The sequence below is a fragment of the Anticarsia gemmatalis genome, chromosome Z (genome assembly GCF_050436995.1).
Source record: "Anticarsia gemmatalis isolate Benzon Research Colony breed Stoneville strain chromosome Z, ilAntGemm2 primary, whole genome shotgun sequence".
Taxonomy (NCBI): Eukaryota; Metazoa; Arthropoda; class Insecta; order Lepidoptera; family Erebidae; genus Anticarsia; species Anticarsia gemmatalis.
The window spans coordinates 13156518-13183450 of NC_134776.1; the positions used below are offsets into that span (position 1 = coordinate 13156518).

The following is a 26933-nucleotide window of genomic DNA, read 5'->3' on the forward strand; positions in this document are numbered from 1 at the left end:
TTCACAATGTATTTATTAACAAATTCGTCTTTAACACACAGACTCCGTACACTTATGATACTGTTTGTATAAAATAAATGGTACAAACACAATAGTTTATGTGTAGAGTTAAAACTCAAATTATAACGTAGGTAGGTATATCTTAAACAAAAATTACATAAGCTTGATACATAATGAGCACGGTAATGAAATAAAGGCGTTTCCACATCTAAGCACGTGTTTAAACATCCCTATACCACATTGTTTCGATCGTGTATGCAATGGACGCATCACTCTATGAGCATGAACTTGAGAGCTTTTTGCGACCAGTTTTACACATAGTTCGCGTGCACTCGGTCATAGAATGGAATGATTGCTTAATTCGTTACAGTGATTGTCGTCGTCTGATATCATACATCCAAACGATAGATGAACAAAAAATTTTGCACACATGCCTATATTGATCTTCAATTATTACACAAGCTAGTCAATTCGCCTGATGCGCCAGTGTGAAAACGCCCTACAGTATTAAACTAACAAAAAAAATATGCATGTTGTGCTTTTCAGCCAGTACTTAAAGATAGTGATACTTTTAGGAATTATTTGTGAACCTGAATGAGCGCGAACTCTATCAATCTAATGATAAGACAGCCTCCGTTTCTCTCGCTGTGGCAATTAAGAGTGCACTCGAACTGATTTAACAGGTTCACAGTTATTTCCAACAGTTGTACATAAAGGTCTTAGCCTACCAGAATTGTTATAATAACAATATTAGATCTTATCATAAGTGAGCCTATATGAACTCGATTTTTCATAAAATTTACGCAAATTTTCATAATAATTTATTATAATAATAAAGGTGTTACAACACCAAACACTGAAATTTACTTGAATAATATCTATAGAGTACACACAGAGACACAATATAAGATGATTTTACAGAGTCACGTTTCGCAACATCGGCTCGATATAAATTCCCTGATGATCACATAACTATCATATTACATTCTTTTGTACGATTGCGGGAATCCCCGACATATGTATATCAAGTAGACTAATTGGTAAGAATCTGTATAATGATAGTAAATGGTAATAGTCATGTCTTTACTCGCATAAGAATTAATACTGCTTTAGAATGGATCTCTTATTACTAAAATATTTTATATTTCGTAACCGCATTATTAATTTAAATCCACAAAAGAAGTGCAGTCCATAGAAATTTACTCCAGCCCCGGCATAACAACAAAAGAAATAGATCTAGGTATCCCAGGATTTTCAGATCCTACCGAATTGTTTATTTGCCGAAATACAGGTGCAAAATATTAAACAAATTTTCGTAGAGCATTTATAGTAATCACCTGTTTAGAAAGTAAGAGCTATCCAGTATAATGATAAAACCACATATTTACGCACATACAACACCTTGCGTGAATATTATTAGAACAGGGCCCGGGGTTTAAATTTCTCCTAAGTCCTCTCCTCTCAATAGCCCGTAATCATTTAGTCAAATAATATGGCCGGTTTTTTTTAACGCATAACAAGTTTAAGTCGCACAATTATTCATTCTGCTTCTGATAACTAACGAGGTTTTCCATGACCCCTTGTGTTATGAGTTAAAAACAATGCCTGTTTTTGTAAATAATTTGGCAAAGTATCGAGACTTGCAATATAAACAGTTTTTTTCTACATCAGAAGTATATGTTCAGATATTACAGATAAAGTCTAACTTAATTGATACAAATTAAGATTGATACGACATCGAGACCTTAACTTTAACAATACAGGTGGCATTATGTAACTATATTATAAATAAATTTCATTTACGCATCCACAAAAGTTTACGAATTTCAAAACCCTAAGACAATTATATAGATGTCTCAACTATCAAATTAGGTAATTTATGAAAAAGAACCTCGCTTTAGCTGAACCTAAAACTAAGTAATATTATAATGTGGCTGATTAAATAGACATGATATTAGGGGGTTCATTTATTGAAATCTACAGCTAACAAAGGCTCACAAACATCAGCGCGGGGATAATACAGAGATTGTGTCAAGATAGTGAATAGTTTTGTACGTACGTCACGAGCTCAGGTGAGTCATGCACAGTTCGGTTTAATCTAATTTTATAGACTAAGCGGAGATAGCAAGGCACAACATAGGGCTTTTATAACTACATAACTTTATAAGCGACAGTCATCATAATGTCATCAATAGACAGAAATGAGATAAAGTTACATTTAAATACTTCACCTACGAGCTCATTGTTAGCTCGGGAACGGAGACTAAACCTAAGGGCTAAAGTACTAAGGCAAAAGGTAACCTACAGGGAAGAATTACAATATTTTAAATGCGTATTTAGAATATTCGTCACATCCTTCAAGGTAATCTAGATGTACACGTGCGCTGAATTTGACCCATGACACCTTTTTATCAATTTGTATGGCATTTACATCTACAGCAAAGAATATGAATGGCTGCAAGAACCATCGAATAAATATGGGTAGTTTCATAGGCACATGCAGATAGAAATTACAACACTAATGCTTTTAAGCAGAAAAATCGAAATATCGCAATGACATAAAATTCTAGAAGTTATGTTACTATTTCTCTAAGATATGTTAATCGAATAAACGTTTATATTTGCCTGTGGATTTATTAATTTTTTATCAATGTTGTCACATGATTTTACAATATTATATTTCATAAATTACGGATAGTATTAAAAATATATCAATATATACGTATTAACTAATCTTGATGACTCAGCCCTATATAGTAATACAATAGCATAGTTGGCTGCTATAATCTTTATGAAAATAAAACATTATGTACGGGAAGGGGTGTCGTATTAGTTATGAAGCGGCTATATAATATACCCAATATCACTTAATATACAGTGCATTGCAGGAGTTCGATATAGATTAAATCGATCTGTCGATTATAGCAATGTGGGTGCGAAGATATTATATTTGCTGATGACTGCTTATCTACGCGACATATTATTACGAAAACTGACAAAGCTCAAAATTAGATTTCAACTTTATATCTTCAAGGCGTTAAATTTACTTATTTATTAATTTTAGTATTGCCTGCAAACCTATTTATGACATTACAATATTCAAAATTTATATATCTTTTAAACACTATTCTTGATTTTATATTCATTAGCAAAATATATTAGCTAGGCAACCTCTTGAAACACTTAAACTGCAAGGTGTTTGAAATTATATATTCATTATGTACAAAATATTACGAACTATATTCGTAATTTAAGTAAACTTTGAAGAAAGCGTGCTATTTTTTAATAAATATTTCAACAACACTGACAAAAACATTTAAATTACCTAATTTCACCAGTTTTGGTCTCATTATGTGTTATAATTTTTCTCGCCGCATTTTTTATTTCAGTTAAGCCCTATGGCTTGCAAGCAACCTTAGGGTTCCAAACAACATTTGATTGGTGATGCCACAATTATATTTGTAGCCTTCCTAGATCATTTACTTCCTCTATGTAGACGTAGCCAGTCGTGCTAGCAATCTCGAGCGCCGTGCCAATATACTTACCTATTTCAATGTATTTAATTCTGACTTACTATACCTACTATTTGAAGTTTTACATCGATATCAATACTATATTTTAACAGTTACATACAGTGAAAGATTTTATTTTATAATAACGGTACCCTGTTTCTACACGAGAGTTAGGCCCAGGTAAACTACATAAATATATATATTGTCATAATTTATTTTTGATTATAAAGAACTACCCAAATAGTAAGAACAGCAATTGATAGATTCCCTTCTAATGTTTGGGGCGAGCTGTTCGCTTGATTATTATTAAACATACGTATTTTAAGACTTAGCTGCTTTAGAAAAGAAACGATCCAAACTAAGAACTAGTGTACAATTTGTAGTTACTATTAAAGTTAGCAATGGACGTTTTTGTTATAATAGCCAGTGAATAGATAATGTTTTATATAACTATCTGAGGAAATGTATCTAAACTTATGATATGATTTAACACAATACTTATTAATCACAGGGATACGCGAGTCGGAAGAACTTGCCGATCACTATTTCGTAGTGAGTGGAATTTTATCTTACTATTAGAGTATAGTGAGAAATTAAAATTAATTAGGTATAATCGATATCTAAAGATGTTTAGTATGTCTAGTGAGTTCCCAATAACAACCTCATTCCATCACTGCGTTCATAAAAGAGCCAACTTACAAATAGTTAACACCCAAACTTACGTTTATCTCCAAAAAGATGAATTACAATAATAAATGTCTATAACATTCTTTTAAATCCGTTAATCTTAAAGTTTTACGTGTATATAAGTGTTGGGCGTTCTCAATATATTCATATTGTTTCTCCTACATTATATTGGGCCAACATCAATAGCTCCTTTGTCTACTTATCCGAACAGTCTTCGTTTCATGAAACGCCGCGGTACTAATGTCTGTCATCAAATCACCGACGATCGCTTCACGATCAAACCCAAGCATATATTATATAGATTAATACATATATATTTGCTTACATATAAAGCCAGCCTTTGTCGCGTACGTTATACACACTCCTATGAAACTATTATAAAGAAAACTAAACTATAATAAGTTGATACATTTAGGGCAAACTGATATAATAATGGCCATTTGCAGAGACGGGTCAGTATGGAATATTGAATAGTACAACCAGATACTTCTAAAAAGTAATGGATATTAGGAATTGATCATCAAATCTAATTTTCAAAATAAACGACACTAATTCAGGGAATGAAATAGTAACAAGTAACGAAATTGTCACCAGATTTACGTTGAAAGACATAAGGGATACTTAAAACCACTATATTATAATTATATTCATATTCACACTGGCCTATCTCAACACACATAACCATAATTCGGGTTCTACATTAAATTAAATACGGCTACGGTATTGTTATAAAAGTAGTATTTGACCAATAGCCTCAATAACGATCCATTCCATATAATGCAATGTAGCAAACGTGAAACGAATTTATTTTATCAATTACATTGATTTTAATGGACAGATCGCGATGATCTAAATGGAAGATATCAAACAGATTTGAGAAAGACACGAAAATCTATGATATAAGACCGTACTGTCCAAAATCATTTTACTGTCAATAATTATGTTGAAATTAATTAATTTTCGAAATAGTTTTACCGATGATTCACTAATCTCACGATAGTCACTACAGATACGCTAAGTTTAGGATATTCGCAGTTACATATAAATCACAAACGGCACATAGTTAGTAACATAAAAAGAAAAATGTCACATAATTGGAAAATTTCTAATTAAACTTATTTATTCAGCAAACAATATAATAATATAAATATAATTTTCACAGGTTCAATAATATCGAATTAAATTTTTAATGGAAAGTAATTTTTCGTTTAGAAAATAACAAAAAGTAATTCTTTTAAATTTTAAACCCTGTATTTAAAAATATGAAATTATCCCTGTTATAAACAATAAATACCAGGTTCACACAATTGATCGTAAAAATAATACTTGAATGATGACTGATGACTTCTCTATTACTAAATAACAGGCCTAGAACTAAATACATTATGTTAAATACGTTGAGGTTAATTCGACAAAAATGTTAAATATACAAACAAATTTGTTAGTATTATAAATATTTATAATGCTTATTTTTTATTATGGCCTTTTGATGAATCCTGTGTTAGGTCACACTTTAATATTGCAGATTTCTTGATTCAACAATGCAATGAATTTTCAAGTAGGTCTAACATTTTTTTACATGTTATTCTGATTTGCTCTGATTTTTATAGAGACCAGATGTAATGTTTTTATTTCAAAAACATGTGCTGTTTATCAGCTTGTACAGATATTGTTTGAAGTTCTGAACATTAAAGTATGACAACACACAATTTGGACTATAGTAACACTACAGTGGTGACTGTGAAATGAATCTAGGAACTTTCTGTAATCGGTTTATTACCGGTAATGATATTTGAACAATGTCTGAAAAATGCTTGAATTCTCGCATTCTAGAGAACATAATACTGATGAAGATGGCATCTAACATAAATATATTAAAGTTACTTTTGGACGTTTAGAAGGAGAAGTACAATTTGTACATATATTTTATGATCTTATGAGCCACTGCCGCATTCAATAATTTAGCAGGACAATGAACTTGGGAATACGAATATTCCAATTTAACTATAATTATAGATTTTTCTTATAGGCATTCGTATCCAATTCCACTTTCATCCATAATTTTTTTGCACGTTTAGAACACAAATTACAATAAATAAAATCTTTGACAATAAGCTTCTATAACTAAATATATTAAGTATCAATAAAATACGAAGGAATGTAAAGGTATGCGCATCGGCCGAGATGTTTTTTTATGTTAAAACGATTTGCTTATTCTTTCATAAACTGCCTTAACATTTATAATGTCCAGATCATGATATGAGACGTTTAGTTCCAAACTCCTTACCACTATCTGCCGGCTCTTAACTGTTAGCCCTACTTCTTACCTACACAGTTACGCGGTAACATACCAGTAGTCAACTCACATGCCACTCATAAGAATCGAAGTACAGTATTAGCAATAAACACAATAATTACAATCGATCATATGCAAGAGCACCTAAAACAACGTATGCCAGCTACTTTTATATATCAATCACATTTAAATTCCAATAAATTTTTGACTAAATATATGAGGCCATCGTTAAATTTAAAACTTTACATAGCAATTGACTTTGAAAATGGTAACAGTGTTAGAGAAACGATTTTTCTAGATACATTTTAGTTATGAAACATTACTAGATACAACTTCGAAACGATAGCAAGGCACATCGTTTTAATCGCGATGCAGTTACAGCTACAATACTGCCGTATTTATGAACAAACTATTATATTTAATACATATTATTATAGTCATAAAAAAATAATTACGTATAGCATCAATTGATTATTTCCTATGTCATTAAACGTTTGAAATTTAATAACAGAAAGGTAAGTTAAAGTAGAGATTCAAGTAAGTATTGCTAAGATCGAAGGTTTCGGGCATCCGTATGTTGAGACTAGGACACCCGTTATTAAGTATCGAGAATATTAAAAGATCTTATATGCTTACGGAATTTTATCGCTTTGTTGGTGAAGAGATAAGTTAGAAAATATGCATACAACACTTTAACCAACCAGCGGTGAATTTGTTGTGGTAATGAATATTTTTTAAAATTTCATTCTACGTCTTTTATATTAATCTATACAGTTATTTGAATGATTTAGTATCTCTTCCGCCAGCAAAACGATAATTAATAAAGTATCAATAAGAATTTAATATTGAATTTCCTAAGTCTACGATGCAAGGAACACGTGAAGATATGTATGGTATGTAGTACTAAAATAATCAGATTTTACGGACATCAAGTAACATCGAAACATCGAATCATTATTGAATAATTATAAAAATTAAAACATGTTAAAATTTACGAGTACGCAAACGCACATTTAGTAACAAAACAAACAAAAATATCTTACCAACTACACATCAAAGCACTTATTTAAGTTATAAGACTAAAATTCTTTGGCTCGGTGGAAAGAAAAATGGCCAATACGACAAAACAATTGCATGCTGGAAAATAAAATTATAGTCATTTTTAAATTTTTACAATGACCCAAGAAGCCTTCACATTTTAGCACCATAAACAAATACAAGTACATAATAATATTGCTAGCAAAACGACGCCGGCTCACCAATCACAATGCTTCATACAAAATTGTTCTGCCATCATGTTTTTAATCAACGATTGATATTTGCGCGAATCCTATCAGAGTTTTGTCATCGAACTGTTCGTTGGGGCCAGCCGAGTTCTGAAACGTAAACAGTCATTATTTTAACCCTAGTTCCATAAGTACATTGAAAAGAATATGTAAATCAATAGAGTAAAATTAAATGATGATTTTACCAAATGGAATGTAACAGCTTTGGGTGGTGTCTGCGAGGCGACGAGTTGTGCGTCGAGCAGCTTGGCGAGGTTGTCGGCGATGGGCACGGAGTCATGCGGGTCGACGAGGCCGGCGCCCACCAGCTCCGTGGCTATACCCTCCGCCGTATCCTTGCCCATTATGAACTCGAAGCGAATGTCGTTCAACTCGCGACGTGCGTTCCTGTATGTGTCAACCACGGTCATTGTAAACAAAAGCACATAATGCCAATGCTGGACTCATTTTAAATTGAATATCGTCCATAAGTGGACGTATCAATCAAATAAATCAGAAAAAAATGGTTAACATGCCGTATAGAACATTCCTTCAAATAAAATAAAATATAAGAGGAATGAGGATAGAAGGTAAGTCACACCTTGTTGCAATGTATTAAACAAAATAAATATAAGCATAAAAAAGTTAAATTAAACATTTACTGTGTCTAGGCTCTTGTACATGCTAGAGCTCTTGCACAGCATGTTATAAACTTCAATTAAACATATTACAACGGTAGTCAAGTGATACCGATGTAATATTTTCAATTGGGCACATGACACAGCACATCAAACTCCAGTTTACATTGGTTTAAAATGGCTTGGCCACAGTTTGATAGTTCATTAAGGGTAAGAATTGGTACATGAGCTAAAAGGTTTAAAGGTAAATGATAATTCCTAATGATACAAAAAAAAAACACAATATGAAAATAAAATGATACTTTTACTGCAGTATTTGTTTACAATTACCCTGGTTGACTGTTTTCAAATCCTTATGTATTAATAACTTTTAAAAGTACACACTAAAGCACACACTTTAGACTATTAGTATAATTTCTAGAAATATTGTTAACCTAACCTTCCTATTGTTTATTAAAAGCTGAAGAAATATTTGAATCGTCTAAACTTTATCTTCTGGTCGGATTTATGAATGGGCACAAAAACTTAGTAATAATATGCTGGCAACTGCGTTACAAAAAGCCATAAGCATTGTTTATTGTTTAAGAATAACGCTTAAGTTTTTAATTCATTACTTAACACGCTAATTCCTGCAACTACCAATCAGTATCTCAAAGAAGGCTTTGTCTTACACTATGCTATGCCGCAAGTATATCACTTTACAGGTATAACTGGATACAACTACCTGTGTTTGTAACCAGTTATGCCTGAGATTATTTAATTTTCAGTGCTAATGATACTTACCTAAGTCGTAACACCAGGTTGATGACCTGCGGCTCGCCGTCTGGTCGCAACTCGAACGCCTTCTTAGGCGGCTGCTCCTGTAATGTTCACCAGTAAGGTTACACTTCACTCTATTTGGACACCGAGTAAACAAGATTGTTCTACATTCTATGCGTAAGTCTATTCTTCCCACTGATGGAAAAATATGTGGACAAAAATGTTGTTCGCGTAAATCTATACTTATAGTCTACTTGCGACACTGATAGAAAAAATTTAAATTTAGTGCCTCTGTTCTATGGGCGGTGCTGTACACGAATGTTAATCACTACTTCCCGGGTTAGGTAGTTTTATTTGGCTTTTCTTATTTATATTAGAACACTTTTAGTACTAGTCCAGAGTGCAGTTACGTGCCCAATACATGGGAGCTCTCCCCCTTCTAGTATAATAGGCGTCATAAAATATACATATACCTCTTCATTGTCACTGCCACTGGAGTCAGCTCGCTGCAGCTGGTTCATGGGGCGTTTATCATCAGTCATCGAGGCCTCGTCGTCCGAGTCTACTTCGGCGGCCGCTTCGGCAGACTCCTCTTCCTCCTCGCTCCACACCCACTCGCCAGTCACCGTGCGGTGCAAACGGCCTGATGCCCCCTGTCGTTTGCTTGCCTGCAACAAAGATGTCGATTATAAACTCTAAAATACCTCTTAGAATATAGATAAGCAGCAAGGAACTGAATTAATCTGTCAAAACTAGTGATCATCACTGATCATGCTTTTTCTAGTAGAAATTATTCATAAAATCACCACAACTCAAGAAATAGCCTCGAATTTTGCCAAATCTATCTTTGAATAGCATCAAGATAAGAACAGATGAAAGCTAAATGCTCAGCAAGTTGTCAGTCTCACCTTATGAACCCTGGTCTCCATGCTAGGACCGATAGCCACTAGGGTCTGTGTTAGGTATTTTCTGTCCTTTGCCTTCTTAAAGAATGGGTGTTTCAATAACTCTGTGGCAGTTGGCCTTTTTGATGGGTCTTTTTGCAGACAGTCAATAATCATTTTCCTGAATGTCTTTCCGTACGCCTTGTATTGTTCCTTTTCATCAGCACCTGAAACAAATATTTAAAAACCATTTAATACATGTTCATTTTTTGTATCATGAAGCAATACAAATATATCCAATGTATCTAATAAAAAGGCGAATTTATTAGTACCGATCCACATAACAGTAATATAAGGATAAATATTGTTGTAAAGTTTATAGTGGAATCATATAGGAAACTGATTCTTTCATACATAATTACAATGGACCCGCGATTCTGAGTAAAAGCTATGAATAGAACACAGGATACTGGTAATGTAGTTTTATTCAGTTGTATCCTATAGAAATTCAAATGATCTTTCATTGTGCAAAATTGTAGCTAATTTTATAGCTCCATTCGTGCTTATTAACAAAACATTTCATGTGCATTTTAAAAGTGTGCAGTCATCTGATATAGGAGGTCAAGTTATTACTAAGTATATGATGTTATTATAATTCAAATTAACTGATCTGGAACTTGATACGCGGTTCATATAACAATTGATTACTTATAACATCAGTGTTGAACATTCTAGTGCTATTGCGATTTAAGAATCTTATTACACGATACCTATTTGCAATACAAGTATTGAATATCAACGGTGACGACATGCATTGTCATAATTGCACGTGCAAATATTTTGGCTATCTTTGTTTCACTTTTAACTTGTTATAGAGGAAAGTACTTTACTATGAATTCTTATCTCTGCTATTGCCTCTATGGTGCGGCCGCTAGTGTTAAGCGACTGGTGATCATGAAGGTTCGATTTCCGGTTCGGGCTACGGGGACTATTGGTCTTTTCTAATTAATATTCGAATATTTAACAGTATTAGCCCAGAGCTTGGTAACTATAGTAATAGTCTCAAGCCGTTTCTTAAACAAGTGTTTATTACGAGTACCTCTACCTATATCTTCGCATATAACAGGCGTGACATTATGCATGTATTTATGTAAATCTTATTCTTGTAAATCTATATATTTCAACAGGTTTACTGTTCGCAAAGCCAACATTAGTTTTACTTTTCAAGTGGTGTCATACCAATAGAAGAACACACACAACACAATGACATGTCATTATTACTCATTATGCTCTGCACCCATCATTGTTACAGTATATAATTTTATAATGTCATATAATGACCAATGAGTAGATTAGCAGATATGTATTAAATTCAACTATATTTCCCCGTTAATCATATTAGTTCCATGTAATAGGGGGAGTGACTATTGACATATACAAGACGCATTATCAATCGCTATCTATCTATTTCCAATAGGAATTGTAAAAACATAAAAGCCCTTGGTTTGAAATACAAATCAAGTCAGAATAATCTGGGAGCAGCTGCATACCCTACATTCGAATCAGAAACAGATAAGACCTTCTGTCTGTAAGTGTTCACATGATAGCAGTATCGTAAATATGGTATACCACTTAAATTCAGTGAATAAAGTTGCGGATATCTGCTACAAAGTCTTTATTAAGACATTAAAAAGTTTAGTATATTTTTACCTGTGTCCAAATTAGGTGGGTCATTCTGTAAGGTAAGCATCAGGACCTTCATCGGTGGGTACTTGTGGTATGGAGCAGTACCCGTGGCCATCTCTATGGCAGTGATACCAAATGACCAAATATCAGCTTTGAAATCGTAGCCATGATCCTGAAAATTTAATTAAGTGTTAATATATAAAATTCTAATTTCATAGCACTTGAGAGATTACAAATTTGACTCAATAGTTTTTTAGTATAAAGATTTAGTGTTAGTATAAAGATTTTTTTAAGTTTTTTTTGTAAGTGTTTCATCGTAAGTTGGTTGGTATATATTGCAATATAATTGTTCTACTATATAAAAAGTTAAGGTAAAATCAAAACTAATAGTAAGCCTAATTCGCTTGGGGTCTAATAATTACTAATATATCGAACTAACTCAACTAATAGACAAATACAACAAGCACGAGAAGGAATCTAACTGAGTAAAAAAAAATAGGTTCAATCTGAAGGGACTATACTACAAGTTTGTTCATAGAAATCATATTGATTTAGCATTCATTTTTACAGTAACTGTTATGTAAGGATTGCATTACAGACGTCAATAAAGGGATCAACTACGACACCCATGCGATGTTAGTGATAGTATCATACAGATCTCACTTGTTCCATGACTTCTGGGGCCATCCAGCATGGCGTCCCAACGAAAGTATGCCTAACTTTTTGCCTAGATATGTCTCTACCAGTGGCCAGCCACGCAGACACACCAAAATCGGCAATCTGTACTGTACCATCTTCTCCTAACAATATATTTCCAGCCTTTATGTCCCTGTTGAAGAAAAATAACAATTATCATCCACTCAAATATAATTAATCTATTTTTTATACATGTTACGCAAGCATAACGCACAGCAAAAGCAAGTAGCAATATGAGTAGTAAGTACTAAGTAGCAAAAAAATAATACTTTAATTAGTAATGTGAATAGACCTTTATCTTTGTTGTAGTATCAGTTTAAAATCTATTTGTGAAAATATTACTATAATCTACCAATATTGGTTTGTAAAATTTCGCATTTGTCAGCTAGCTTCATTAAAAATATTTATCATCAAATTACATAAACATCTTTTGGGGTCATATTATGTAAGCAAATTATTTGATTTGTGATCTCCTAGCATATTAGTGTAATATGATATGTAAACGAATTTCACAGAAGTTATAAACACAGTTCGCTTTACTGAGAATTGGCCGCTAAGCTTGCTAAGCATACTTATGAGGGAATGTTTACTTAGAACTATTCTGTTTATGGACATGTTTTGTTAATCTTATTGCTGAATTGACTGTCATCAGATCTCTGACATCATCAATAATGAATGATGTAGGTATATTATTATATTGAAATGCAATTACTAAGCAAAATTTTTCCTACAATCTGTGAAGATCTGGTACCTGTGAATTTGTCCATTACTATGAAAATACTCTAATCCCCTGAGGACTTCCTTCAGCACCGTAGCAATAGTTGCTTCATCAAAAACACCATGTTTGCAGTTTGCTACTTTCATTTTATGTTTTATCACATCTAGCAAGCTGCCACCTGAAAAATAAAAAGGTTTTTTTAAGTAGATGAAGACCGTCTGGACACATTTTTAAAGATGCAACAATTAATTATATAATAATTTTACATACCTTCAAGGAGCCTCAGTACCAACCACAACTCATCATGCACCACAAAGCTGGTGTAGTATGTTACTACATTCTCATGATTACAACTTGACATAGCCTGCAACAAATATTTACACTTTTTATGAATGTTGTAAATACAATCTATTTAATATATAATTATTTAGATAATATAATTAGTTCCAGCTTACAGGAAAATATTTCAATCGGAAAAGATGATTTTAATTTGGGAATTATGGTCTATGTCCATATCCAAAACTGAACTAACAGTTGATATGCAGGCTTCAAATTATAGTAGTTTCATCTCTGCCATAACGGAATGACAAATTTCACCATCACTTTTTATTCAAGATGGATGCTTAGTTTTATACTATCTGCTTCTATTTCACAGTGGATTGTAAAGTGTTCACTATGTTTGTTTGAAAAAATAAATTCATACCTGTATTTCCTTCAGTAATTCGTCCATGGAGGTATTCCATTTCTCTAAATTGATGCGTTTTATGGCACATTTCTCACCCCGCGGTTTACAGTAAGCCGCATGTACCACCGCTGTGGCCCCAACACCTAAAATCCACCACAGCACAATTCAATAAAAATGATTAAAGACAAAGTTTAAGTAGTATTCACTGTTAAAAATAATGATATGCACTGGATTTTATTGACTTGCTCACTGAAAACAAAATACAATGACGCACAAGGCAGTTTCCTGGAAAATCTGTAATGGATAAATATTATCCTTTTGCCTGTATGATAATAATATAAGAGTCATGTTTATTATCTGCAAAACATCGAAGAATAGTACCAGCAGTGACATTTGTCGATCATATGGAATTTGACAGAATGACTGTAGCCGCTGATCATTTACGGTATAACCGTGAAGGCCAAAATTTATAGAATACAATTACTGACTAATGATTTAAAATATAGATTTTAACACTAACCGATAACGTCGCGTAGTTCATATTCCTCCTGAGTATTGGCCCATGGAGACAACTTGTTTGCTGTAGTCGCCATTTTGCGAGTGAATAAATTTCCGATTCCAGCCGCTGCCGTTCCGATCGACAAGCGAGCAGCTCGCGCATATGACGACAATGCGGTTATTTGACGATCGCATGCCCCAAATGATTTCTGAATGAATACAAAATAAATTATGCAAGACGTTAAAAAAAAGGGAACTAAGCAGGTTTTTTTTGCATGTGTTTAAAAACGCACACATATTAATTTTTCTTTTGTTTAAACTTACAATAGAGTACTAACGTCATCTATGTTTTTTATTTGACACTACTACTATGTGGATAGATAAATAATGGATAATAATTAAGAGATGGCAGGGTAATCATAAGCGGGAAATTTAAATGGTTTAATTAAAAAAATAATTTAAACTATTGAGTGATATCCCGATCACACATATTGAATTACTGGATGGTTTACATAGTAACCGAAAACTTATTATTTTAGTAAAAGTATTTCAAGAAAAATACTAGCTGAAGATCAGTAAGTTGCTCAAACTGCACTCTGCAGTACCTACTACCTACCTATTTTACTTACATATTTAACTTGACTGAATTATTTTTTTTAATGCTTGAGTAGGTATATTTTTAGTCTTCAAGGAAAGACTGTGGAAATTATTTCAGTTTAATCACTATTAAAACTTAAATTTGATAGTTTATAAAAACTTGGTAACATTTACCTTTTACCTGAATAATATTTTGAAGATTCGTGAGTAAGATTGATTTTTTTTAATGTTTAAAGTACCTACCTTAATATAGCAGCATCATCCTTTTAAAAAAAATGGATAAAAATGCAGCTGAGAGACCTAGTTACTGCTATGCAGTAAAAAATCAAGGTCGCTGAAAAAGCAAAATTCAACAAGTGTTGAATTGTTGTTTTTACATTACTCATTTACTCTTCTTACTTACGAACCTTATACTTAATGAGGTTAATATTCAATACAATAATTTATGAAAATCTTTATTAGATGCTTAACACTTTTTAAAATATGGTAATAGAAAAGCGTCAACGTAAGTACAGGTTCGACCTAATATCGGAAAAATATTACTAGCTTAAAGGACAGATTACCGTACACTGTAATATAAATAATTACAGCTAAGTAAATTGGTAATGTAACCTGTGCATTCACATCAATCTTTCTACTAGAAAGGTAAAAGAATAAGCCCCCTACGTGTTAATAAAAGAGCTCAAATAAAATGTATTTTTTTCTTACGCGTCAAATATTAAAACGACGTCTATTTTTATTTTCTATCGACAAGCAACGAAAAAACGACAAGTTTTCGTATACATGGATTCTTTCCAATTTTTGGATCCCTTAATATAAATTAAAATAAATTACTTGGCCCTGATAAGTAGATTAGTATAAGCAATGGTAATTACAGCTAAAGCTATGCGATAACCAATTTAATATTCTATTACATTTGTCTAATTTTATAATCATGTTTATTTAAGTATACCTGTCTGAAGACTCCATGAGCACCAGACGAAATTATATCTCCAGGCATATTACTGAAAACAGAAAGAAAAGCGTAATTAGCATTATAATTTTACTATGATATTTTCATTTCTTTTCACTTCCTCTGTTGGGTGTTAGTGATATTACCTATTTATATCGACAAGTGGTAAAACCTAGTAGCAGTTAGTATTTACTTATTGCACAGCCCTTACCGTACTGGCAATGTATGATTTACCACAAAACAAAATCTATGCAGTAAATAACAGGATAAAGATCATTGATGCTCAGAGAGGAAACTCACTGGGATTAAAATGCACCTATTTGCGGTGAGAAATACTTAAAGTACCTAACAAGTAGATAATAATGGTGTAGTAATGGTAAGTATCTACTACAATAATGAATATTGATTTTAAATCTTAATCATTTAAGACTTCTATTATAATTGTTTTGTACCGAAGTAGTAAGTATTCGATTCACCTACGTCTAAATAATTTCTGCCACACCAAGCCAAATTCTTAGTTGCAAACCTACTAAGCTGAATAGCCAAATAGGTAGTACCTATATGGTAACTAGTAACTCTTTCTAAAAAGGTCAGAATTCTAAGCATAAGAAGTTGAAATCTACGTCATAAAAATTAAAAACGTCATAAAAAGTAAAGTATATCAAAGTAACTCTTAAATCAGCACAACAATCCGAATTAAAAGCGGGTTTTTCCATGGAATTGAGTGTAAAAAAATATTTTCAATCAACAAAATTATGGTCACAAAAAATGGTAAACATTTTTGTGATGTTCTAAATCTGCGTATTTTTACACAAACTGTATCAAAAAGGAAAAGGGAAAAGACAATTTAGCTAATGACGCGGATTGTGTTAATTTTTAGAGTTTGACATTTTACTGATTGTCTGGTTAATCAGAAAGGTTCCAACAGATAACGATGAACTAATCTCACTGTTATAAAAACCGACGACTAATATAGAAAATTAAACCTTTGTGCGGTTCGAACTGAATGGATAAGGCTTTTTCATTTTATTGTTTATTTTATTCTGATATAAATTTTAATCAGTTGCTCATTTTGAAGATAGGTGATATGCGTTTTCATTTTGCGTAGTCCAGTTCATTTGTATTATCCAAATTATATGTATAAAGAAGGTTTTATAAAATCACCCCTCCTTTAGGGTGCATGTTAATTGTGAGTACAAGTAACGGTTATTTTTTCTCATCCTTTTCACATGGATATAAAGGGGTTAAAAAATTGCAACAACTTGGACCGCTTCCCAAATAACTGACATCAAAAGAAAGTTTAAAATTCCTATTAAGTATTTGTAACACACAAAATAATTGAGTCAGCAGCTGACCCTTGAACTGGTTAAAGAGATCATATCAAGACAAGATGATGTGCGTCTTGTTCTGAGTCCTGTTAAAACTTGAAACAGGACGAACCAGAAGAAAGAATAGCTTTTAAAATATCCAGTAATTTTATCTTATTTAGGACATGTCATGCATACTTATCACATAATAGAAGTAAAAGTTGATGACAGTTATTTCTGCATTCCATTATTTGATTAAGGAAAGGATACATTTCTAGTCGAACTGATTCTTTAATGGCCGTGGACTGTTAAATAACGGTTTATCTCATTATTATCATTATCAAAGTTTAAAAGTATTTGTACTTACAAGTCTATGAATATGTTACTTCTTTTTGCATGTACTGTCCTTTCCTGGACAAACGCACTTTGGCTCTCATCAGGCCTCACAGAGTAGGTAACCTTACCGGCATTACTTTTCAACATCGTATATTTTTTTACAAAATCACCGACCAACTGATCCATACTAAATTAACGAAGAGATTAAGTTGAACATTTTTAATAAAACACTTGGACAACAATTGTCACGGATTGAGATAATTTGTGATATAAAAAGAGGTTCGTAGAAGGGAAACCATTCAGAAAACCGTCTATTGTGATACAGTAACGATCATAACTACCCGAGAACTACAAGAACCAGAGATGTATCTTAGACAACTTCTCATAAAGGTACGTGCAGTTATTTTGAAATACCCTCGTATTATTATTTTGTCGCGCAGATTATAAATACTATCTAATCATGTTCCATTGGATTACAGTTTTAGTGCAACGATTATTTTTAGCACATAAAACTAGAAAAATGAATCATATAAAAACCGCATTCGAATAGGGTCATTTTAAACTACAGTTCAGAATAAAAAAAAAAATCTATGCGCACTTGCGAAACATTCAAGTAATAAAAAATAAAACATACCCGTCTCCAATATTATTGGTTTTGAACATTCCTCCTGTTTCTGGCACCGGGTCCATCCTGAAGGTGCCTCGATGTTTTCTTCGCATATCAATTTTGCGAGAACTAAATGTATCAAAACAGGACAATTAAAACCAACAATCTTATTAAATAGGCAAAATTAACTGAATTATGTATTACCGTTTGGCTATGCGAACCATATTTTTATCTTATAGAAAATGTTTCTTAAATAAACACTATTTCTGTGTGACAAAATGGTTTTTCCCGTTAAATTTTCACGTCGGAGTTACGTGTTGTGTTGATTATGGATTTAAACTTTATGAAACATGTGGAAATACATTTAACTCGTGACTAAATAAGCGTATACCATGAAGTCCTTATCGACTAAGAATTTTTAAATCATGGGTTGTTACTCATAGGTGGAAGTAGTGCAGCTCTTTTATTTTATGATTTAAATTTAATATTTTTGTAATTTTGGGAAATCTTGCCGTTTGCTATCACCTGTGTATATAGTAGACATATGAGTATGTCCCAATCCATATTAGAATAAAAAAATCTTTACAAGGCCTTTAATATGTACCTACCTACATAAAATAATTATCTTGATTTCATTTAAGCTGGTAATAACCGAAATCAATAATTGTCTTTCTATTCGCGCTTTTCATTTGTTAAATACTTTTTGTAATGTTACAAAAAGTTAATTTTGATCTAGAACTAGGACCAAAAATACTAATGTTTACCTTGCTTAGAATTTAATCATCGCAGTTGAGCATTAAGATTCGGTAATCATTAAACTTTAACATGTACTTAGTTCAAATTCACTAGTCGAATAAATCTTTAATGGGTCGCCAGAGTTGGGTGTAGCGGCCTGCTAAACTTTATTTCAGCGCGGCGCAGCCTGTGGCTAGATGCCGTCAATCACCATGCCAAGGCATTCCCAGCGGCATCGGAAATATAATCATTTGCTAGTCTGTGCCAGTAACAGATCTAAAAGTCTAAAGTCTTATGTAGTCTAAGTTTAAATTTCTAAGCCGAGAACCCGTCGGGTCTCCTTATTCTTAGAAGCCACTTGCTATGTTTATTTAGATTTAGAATTGAATATGGACTCTACTACTTTAAGCGAATTGCAAAAAACTTATTTTAGGAACCACATATTTTTTATTTTCTACCTGCCTTACTTTACTACCCAATCTTTTTGAATGAGACTTGCGGATGAAACATTCATAGGCAATTCAATTGAATTAACCCTAATTAGATTAAATAGTTAACGGGTAAAACAAGCTAATTTCAATAATTAAATTTATTGAACGTTCAGGGGAATTACATACCAATATTACAAATCTGTAGATAATCATTTCATACGTGTGTATTATTACATAAAAGAAAAACTTATTGTTTGTTATAAAGATTCAATAAAAAAATGGCTTCTGTTAGATAACTCCCACTTTAACAGTTACAAATAATAATTTGCGATCTGTTTCAAATCAACCGAGATTTATCAACACAACAAATCTTATTTTAGTGCGACAACCGAAGGTACCGTGCGGCTATTAGATGCTAAATTTAGTTCTTACAAAGGGGCTTGCTGGCTACTCAAGTTGTTTGCAGGATACGAGGTCGACGGTGTATTACAATAGGACTCCAATGAAACACGCGGGACGATCCTATTGTAGTCAAAACTAGTGTGCCTTTGAATATTTATTCTACGCAGTGCAAGCAAAATACATACTAGATCTCTTCTTTATATTATAACAACAACATATCTATCTAAAGAGATGTCGATAACGGATGTCAATATCAATAGAATTTCTATTGTGACTAATTTGGTACTATCAGCAATCAACATGCATGATTTTGGTTCATACTCGTATTCCCCTCGGCCTACATGCAGTCTACTCGTACTCAGTTAATGACATAACAATCCGTGAATTTTGCATAGAATAGTATCAAGGATTTGCACTGATTTAATAAATGAACATTTATCTATTAATAAATTACATCACTTCAGAATAAAAGACAGTGTAAAAAGAATCTCTTATATTGTTTGGATAGTCTTTCTGCATGCAACGAATTTGTTATTGCTTAGTCAATAATAGTAAACAACAAACATCGAGTATGTGTCATGCGTGTCTCATTGACCTCCATAAAAAAGCTGAATGAACGCTTTACGATTTTATTAAGAAGTAGACACATAGCAGGTGGTGGACGGCTGCATACAAACGAGTGATAGATTATTTATAAAAGTCAAATCTTACCCTTTTGGCAATAAATATACTGTATCTGCTGACATGGGAACTTTTTTCCCGGCCGGTCACTGAATGGTTTCGCGATCATTCACTTGTCATTAACTCCACAAAATAAAACATCTGATTACTCTGTATAATAATATGTAAAGCCTAGACTTGGATAAGTTGACGAACCCAGCGAGGCAGGTGCCATCACCACCACACGAATATAATATTGGCTGTAATGTGAGCGAAGTGTACAGAGAGCATCCCACAGGCCAAAGTTGTGACCGCAGGGTTTAACAATCATTTGCGATGTTACTACATCAATTGTTTGCGTATCTTACAATGTATCAAATCCATTCATAACAGAAAGAATAGTTTTTAAACGAGACATCATTATAATATTATGTTCTAATTGAATTCGTATCTGCGTGTTAATCGAAGAATAACTTACATATTTGTGTACATTTAAATTGAAGAAAGGAAATGGTTAATAGATTCAGATTAATTGAAGGAAATGATTATGAATAATCGTTCTGACCTGAAGGAGTCGATGGTTAAACGCAATCATGAACTTTATACTGTAGTTTTTTACTTGCAGTTAGTTTTTTAACTATTGCTATATGTACCACCCTGACGTCCAAGCTAATACCTAAATTTGGATGTTTCAAAAAACTATAGTAAACAAATTTAAGGTTATTATATAACGTAACTAATATCTAACATCATAAAAAGACGAGTTTTCACGCACGCATTCATAAAAGTGTGTGAAATTACTATGTAATTTGTGTTATATTCTTCATAATGTGAGTAGTAGATCTTCTGATCAGTGAATTTCTTAAATAAGCAGTCTTGTTTTAAATTAGGTAACTATGTCTTAGCACGCTGAAGCTGAAAAAAATGTCGAGTGTGAATAACTATTGTCGTATATGAGAGCGGCCTAGTTTCTGCTAAGTAAAATAATTGTGCTGATTTGCAGCCTAGTTTAATTGCACACGCCATATTTTAAGGCATGTAGGTAACGTATATTGGTAATATAATATCAATGCCATATAAGAATTCTGCGGTACCTTAATCGTGTATCAGTTAGTAAACTGTTCTTAACCCCTGGGTTCCTGCATAGTGCGACCAAAGCGAGATCTCTACGAATGACTGCCAATCAGAGCGCGGGCGAGTGCGACTAATCAAGTGAACGAGTTGACAACGTGACGTGATGGCCGCGTCATCTCAAACCTCGTAATAAGTGCACATAATACCATTCAATTTTATTTTACATAAAATCGTAATTGGTTCTGATATTCAATTTCACTCTCATATCAGCAATTCAATAATTCTGCGAATGATTTAACAATGACGCATTTATTACGTGGATTGCATAGTCAGGATTTAAAAATGAAATGCCAAGTCAACAGTCAAACACGTATAACAGTATATTCGCTAGCTTACCTAAATAAAATAAAAAAAAATCCTATATAGTATATCCTCAAATCGCATTTTGTTCGAAAGCCTAATTACAAATTAAGACTAATTATTTAGGTACCCGTGGAAAGATAAATATACAAAGAGCCCACACAAACGTCAGGGCGGTCATAACCAGTTGCATACAAATTATAAGGTGACCTTTGGCTTAACCAGTATTTTGTCGGAGCGTCATCGTCAGCGACATTTGATCTTTCTTGCTGATGGGCAGAACCCTAAGTCCTATCCTAATCAACATAATTATCTCTGCACACCAGTCAGCACTGTACAGTCATTTCACTATCAGTACATTCTAAAAGGTTCACTATCTTAATGTGACATTTTCTTCCCACTGCATCCGCTGCGGCCTATTTTTGCAAACATCCGCTTGAAGAACTTGGAAACAAATCTGAAAGTTTGAGGCAACTTATTAAGGCCAAAACTGCAAGTAGTTATTCGGCCGGTGATTGATACTGTTTTCAATATAAAAAATAATAGGAGGGAAAAACGACAATATTAAACAAAAAACTAAGTCAGATGAAACATGTCATTGTGTGGGAAACTATTCGGTTTTCCATAACGTCGTCATAAATGGACATTAATTAAGCTCTTGATCTTACGACCTTAGACTTAATTAATTCTACGATTACCTATTACGTTTCTTTTTCCTCTGCTGGAGATACAAATTTTTAGTTTATCGAGACTCGATAGTTTTTATTTTTCGTAAATAGGAATACAAGTTTTAAGTCATGAATCTATTGAGTTTAGATAAGAAAACGAATTTGCAAATTACCGTGAATGAGTAAATGTTTAAACTTCAGTAAAAAAGTTAGTTAATATTTACGTCACAATATATAATATGTTGCGCAATAATAACTAGTTGAAAGTTTGAAGCTAATAATTTTATTATTCACTGAAGAAATACTAGACATCGGACGCGAAATATAATACTAGTCTGGTGGTCTAGAAAAATAACGCAATTACTACCGGTTGCATTATTTTTTCGAAAACTAATTATTTGGTTTGACCGCTGGTTTAATGTAGGTACAAAATGTTTGACAATATACTTATTATAGTGTGGAGGATAGATTTATAATACAGAACCTTTATTTATGAATAATTAAATACCGCATACTTACGTTTTCAAAGAATTTACGTATTCTTTCGTCGGCATTTTATTTGTTTTGCCCATCATTTCTGATAACATTATCAATTAGGTAAAAACAAAGTATTAAAATTAAATTAATTTTTGATGTAGTTTAATTTCTACTTCTTTTTCCGCTCATGCTGTGTATAAAATTAATCCGATCCGTTTGGGGATGAGAACCTTAAGCTAAAATACAAATAAAGATAGTTCTTTTTGCACCAAAAATTATAATTAAGAAAGCAATAAAATATTTGAATAAACAATAATGTAAAGTTCTTTTTCTAACAAGCAAATAGGTACCAATAACCCAATAATGTGGAGTTCTTTTTCTGACGACAAAATACAGTAGGTAACGACAATCATAGTTTTATAAGTTCGCACTAGATTAGGGGACTATAATCCATATTTTTTTAGGCGCTGTGCGTGACGTTATGTTTAGCGTCGTCACCATCGTCCAACGAAGAGATAGCTCGAGACTTTATAGAACATGTCTTGAGAATCCCGAATCCCGACAAAGTGCTGAACTCGGTGCTGGGCAGACTTGAGAGGAACAGACAACAAGGGCTCACGAGACAACGAGTTTCTGAAGAGGACTGTGACGACCCCGCCGATGTAAATATAACTTATTCAATACTTACGGATGTACCTTTTTATTATGATTTTTTAAGATAAAAAATATGTTCTCAACGACTATCGTTAGCAACAGTGATATCACCAAAATTTTAATGTAGGTTTTTATACAGTTGCCTTTTGAAAAGAATAATCCCTATAATGACAACAGAACAACCTTCGAGAGCACATCATTAGCATCATCGTATCATGGTGCTTATAAAGATTATAATCTTTTGAAAATAATTATTTTTGTTAGCGTTTATATTTTGTTGGCCGAATAAGAAGGGAGAAAATCCACTTTTTGTTTGAAATACTATATTTTTTTTACATTTGCAGCTCCTGCCTGAATACACTGAAACCCTTCAGGGGTCACGGGAGCGGGAACTCAGACAGCTAGGCGTGCAAGTGCAGGTATTATTTCAATTTCCAATATTATCATCATCAATCACAGCACATTTCCACCCACTGTCGAGCATAAGCCTTTCTTTGTATATAGGTATGCTAAGATTCCCAATTCTGTGCTTATTGCATCCAGGCATTCCCCACACATTTCCCAATATCGTCCAACCAAATAATTTCAAATATCGTGCAGTATCTCAGTACTCTTCATCAATTAATAAGTGAGTCCACTACGTGGTGTACATTTATCCAAATTGCGACGAATATTATTTTGTGGTAAAACGATTTTTCGTTGGAGGCAGCTGAAGGGGTCATTAAGGTCATGGTCGGTCACAGCTCGGGGTTTATAACCGCCCTTTACCGTTTAACTGATATCAGACAAAAAGGTAACACGGTAAAGAAATAATTCCGTTTAACACCATTTCAAAACTTAAAAAATATAGAATGAGTTGACACTACCGTGACTTTGGTTGCGTACAATGTTTAGTCTTTGTTTAATTTGGTCTTTAAATATCATCATCGTATTTTCCTTCAAAATCGGTACAGCGGTATAGCCGTGAAACTGTAACACATTGACAGACTTTCCTATTTTTAATATTAGCGACGATCTTTTATCGTACACATACATAACTGTGACGGTACATAACTGAAACTGCGAGTTGTTAATCTTGAAATTACACGCCTAAGATTATGACATTGTATGATTATTACCTAAATTGTATTGATATAAATAAAAATCCAGTTACAAAAAAGTTACATAGCGATTAGATGGGAAAATAGGAATAAGAAGCCAAAACTATAGTAGAATCTACAATCTCAATACCCGTGTAAACGTGTTGCTGCTACGAGTTATTTGTTTAAATTAACAGACGTAGTAAATGTATAATGTATGCATTTCATTAAATTATTACTAAACATTAACTCAAAATCCTTTCTAATCCTTTATTTATTAACATTCAAATTTTTTGACTTATTTAAATTATCTAGCTCAGACATGTCTTAATATTATTGCTACTCAAAAATGCATTCAGCAATTATATAATTATGTAATGGTTTTGAAAATATACTGCATAACTTATAAGATACTGCAAAATAAACTTGCATTATATTACATTGCAAAAAATGCATACTGAGTAAGTATATGCAATTTTTGAAATGCAAATCATACAAAAAAAATATAGATGGAAAGTATTTTGACATTTACTTTGCTTTGAATTTAAATGCATGTCAGGGTTTTTGTTCATCCTAAAATTACTTATGATGGCTGACAAAACTTGATGGGTGGCTGCTACTGTAGATGAGTTAGAATGAGGGCCTTTCCTCTATTATAGCTTTATATAGGCAAAGTGAGACGATAACTGACTAAGCCGTCGAAAAGTTCTTTCTAACTCCTCCACGGAACTCTATTATTTTTTGCATAGCCATGGCCTATCTTTACATAACCAGTTTGTGCTAAGTCTAAATTTCCGCATTGTATATTAAATTTTATCGTAATAAAAAATAGTTCGCACATTAGATACCTACTATAAATAATTTCGCGGCAAGCTCCTATAATAACATCGTCTCAATAACATTTTTTTACATCTCGAGCTTTTTTTCACATTTCCTAGTCTAAAGTTCTTGTCTAAAAACTTTATAGGCAGTCTGCGTTTTTTAAGTTTAATGACGCAGTAAATATTATTTATGATCATTTAATATGTTAAACTAAGTTAAGTAATTTAATACCGAGACAATCCCTTTTTTATACATCTTTATAGATATTCCTATTAAATACAGACTTTGATGACAGATTTAGATAGATAGATTAGGTCACTGGTTCGTTTTTAAACAAGTTAAAAAAAAAACAAAACCAATAACCAATGTTAATTAACTCTCAGACGGTATTGCATACTTATCTCATAACTTTTTTTCAGAAACATTACCCAATATGTCATCTGGAGCGCAAAATCAAGAAGTTGAACACAAACGAGTATGAATACAGGCCAGCTTATTATGAAGAAGTTCGTTGCACTGTAACGCCCAGCGAAGAGATTGGCGTCACCAATGAGGTATATTAGATGTTATTGAAACATTCGATGTCTCGTGCATTGCAATTATTGGTTCATTTGTATCTATTAAATAGGTTCCGTCGGGGAAGATAACAGGAAGAAAGTTAGAGATTTTTCATAAAAACTTAATTTGCTCTACATTTTTACCTACTCTGTTGATTAGGTACACGTCAATCCGTATAAAGCTTGCTCAAATTCCTGACGTACGCAAAACAAATAATAAAGTCGGTTATTTCATTAGACCCATGTCCAACCCTTAGGTTATTATTGACATATTTTTTGCATTTTGAAGCTGTGTGTCATTGAACCTGTGAGTAAAAAACACAAACATAATTAACTCCCGATATTTAGTTTGGGACGAAGTAAAAAATAAAGGTTCTTTTATACATACATATTCTTTTTTATTATACAAACTGAAATAAAATGTCATTACAAATGAGAGATTGATCCCGTTTTAATAGTAATAGCGGTTCATCATTCTCAACTGAAACGAAATAGAATTCATTCAGCCTTACGTTACTATGACTAATGTATTCCACTCATTGATGTGTGTATGAGAACTAAGTACAGTGCGATAAGTTGGAGACACACGCCAAAATCTCAATAAGATGCTAGTTTTGACTGTACAATTCAAGGATATTCTTCTACTCTTCATTCTATGATGCACATAGACCTAAGATTTTAACGAGTAAATGCTCAGTAGGATGTGTATATCTTCCACTTCTGAATAGTATAAGGTTAAATATTAAGGTCAACTAGTATTGACATGAACGATGTCAACTCTACCATGCGTTTTATGAGGATTATATTTTAAATGGAAAATGTTATTCTTAGTATCCGCACGTTTAGCACCGCGTGCATTTTAACATATTAGTATTTTTGTGGCTGACAAAT

The 26933-nt window shown here is 32.8% G+C and overlaps 2 protein-coding genes across 4 annotated transcripts in view; one reads left to right on the top strand and one right to left on the bottom strand.

The window, feature by feature from the left end:
• LOC142986107 (serine/threonine-protein kinase OSR1-like) lies at positions 1-20599 on the bottom strand. 3 transcript variants are annotated; one of them, XM_076134358.1, is made up of 14 exons: positions 20403-20599; positions 18151-18252; positions 15874-15925; positions 14347-14533; positions 13845-13969; positions 13412-13505; positions 13175-13319; positions 12391-12556; positions 11752-11899; positions 10066-10268; positions 9631-9825; positions 9182-9258; positions 7967-8168; positions 1-7871 (listed from the first exon to the last, which is right to left on the bottom strand). In XM_076134358.1, exons 1-14 carry the CDS (start codon positions 20435-20437, stop codon positions 7797-7799), a joined length of 1806 nt encoding a protein of 601 aa, XP_075990473.1. In that variant the 5' UTR covers positions 20438-20599; the 3' UTR covers positions 1-7796. The 3 variants fall into 3 exon arrangements, with proteins under 3 accessions (XP_075990473.1, XP_075990475.1, XP_075990472.1); XM_076134360.1 differs by lacking the exon at positions 20403-20599 and adding an exon at positions 18328-18455; XM_076134357.1 differs by lacking the exons at positions 18151-18252; positions 20403-20599 and adding an exon at positions 17548-17702.
• LOC142986108 (uncharacterized) overlaps positions 17823-26933 on the top strand; it is a 12602-nt gene continuing 3491 nt past the window's right edge. The window contains exons 1-4 of the mRNA XM_076134361.1: positions 17823-17906; positions 23395-23592; positions 23929-24003; positions 25905-26039. Coding sequence (XP_075990476.1) covers positions 17880-17906; positions 23395-23592; positions 23929-24003; positions 25905-26039 — 435 coding nt within the window. The 5' untranslated portion in view covers positions 17823-17879. The remainder of the gene's footprint in view (positions 17907-23394; positions 23593-23928; positions 24004-25904; positions 26040-26933) is intronic.

Bases quoted from the DNA above. Each gene is read 5' to 3' on its own strand.
- LOC142986107 (XM_076134357.1), bottom strand. From the start codon at position 17,702: ATGGATCAGTTGGTCGGTGATTTTGTAAAAAAATATACGATGTTGAAA. The intron at 13,506-13,844 runs GTATGAATTTAT...TATTTGTTGCAG, and splicing joins AATTACTGAAGGAAATACAG to GCTATGTCAAGTTGTAATCA. The intron at 8,169-9,181 runs GTAAGTATCATT...TGACACATACAG, and splicing joins AACCTGGTGTTACGACTTAG to GAACGCACGTCGCGAGTTGA.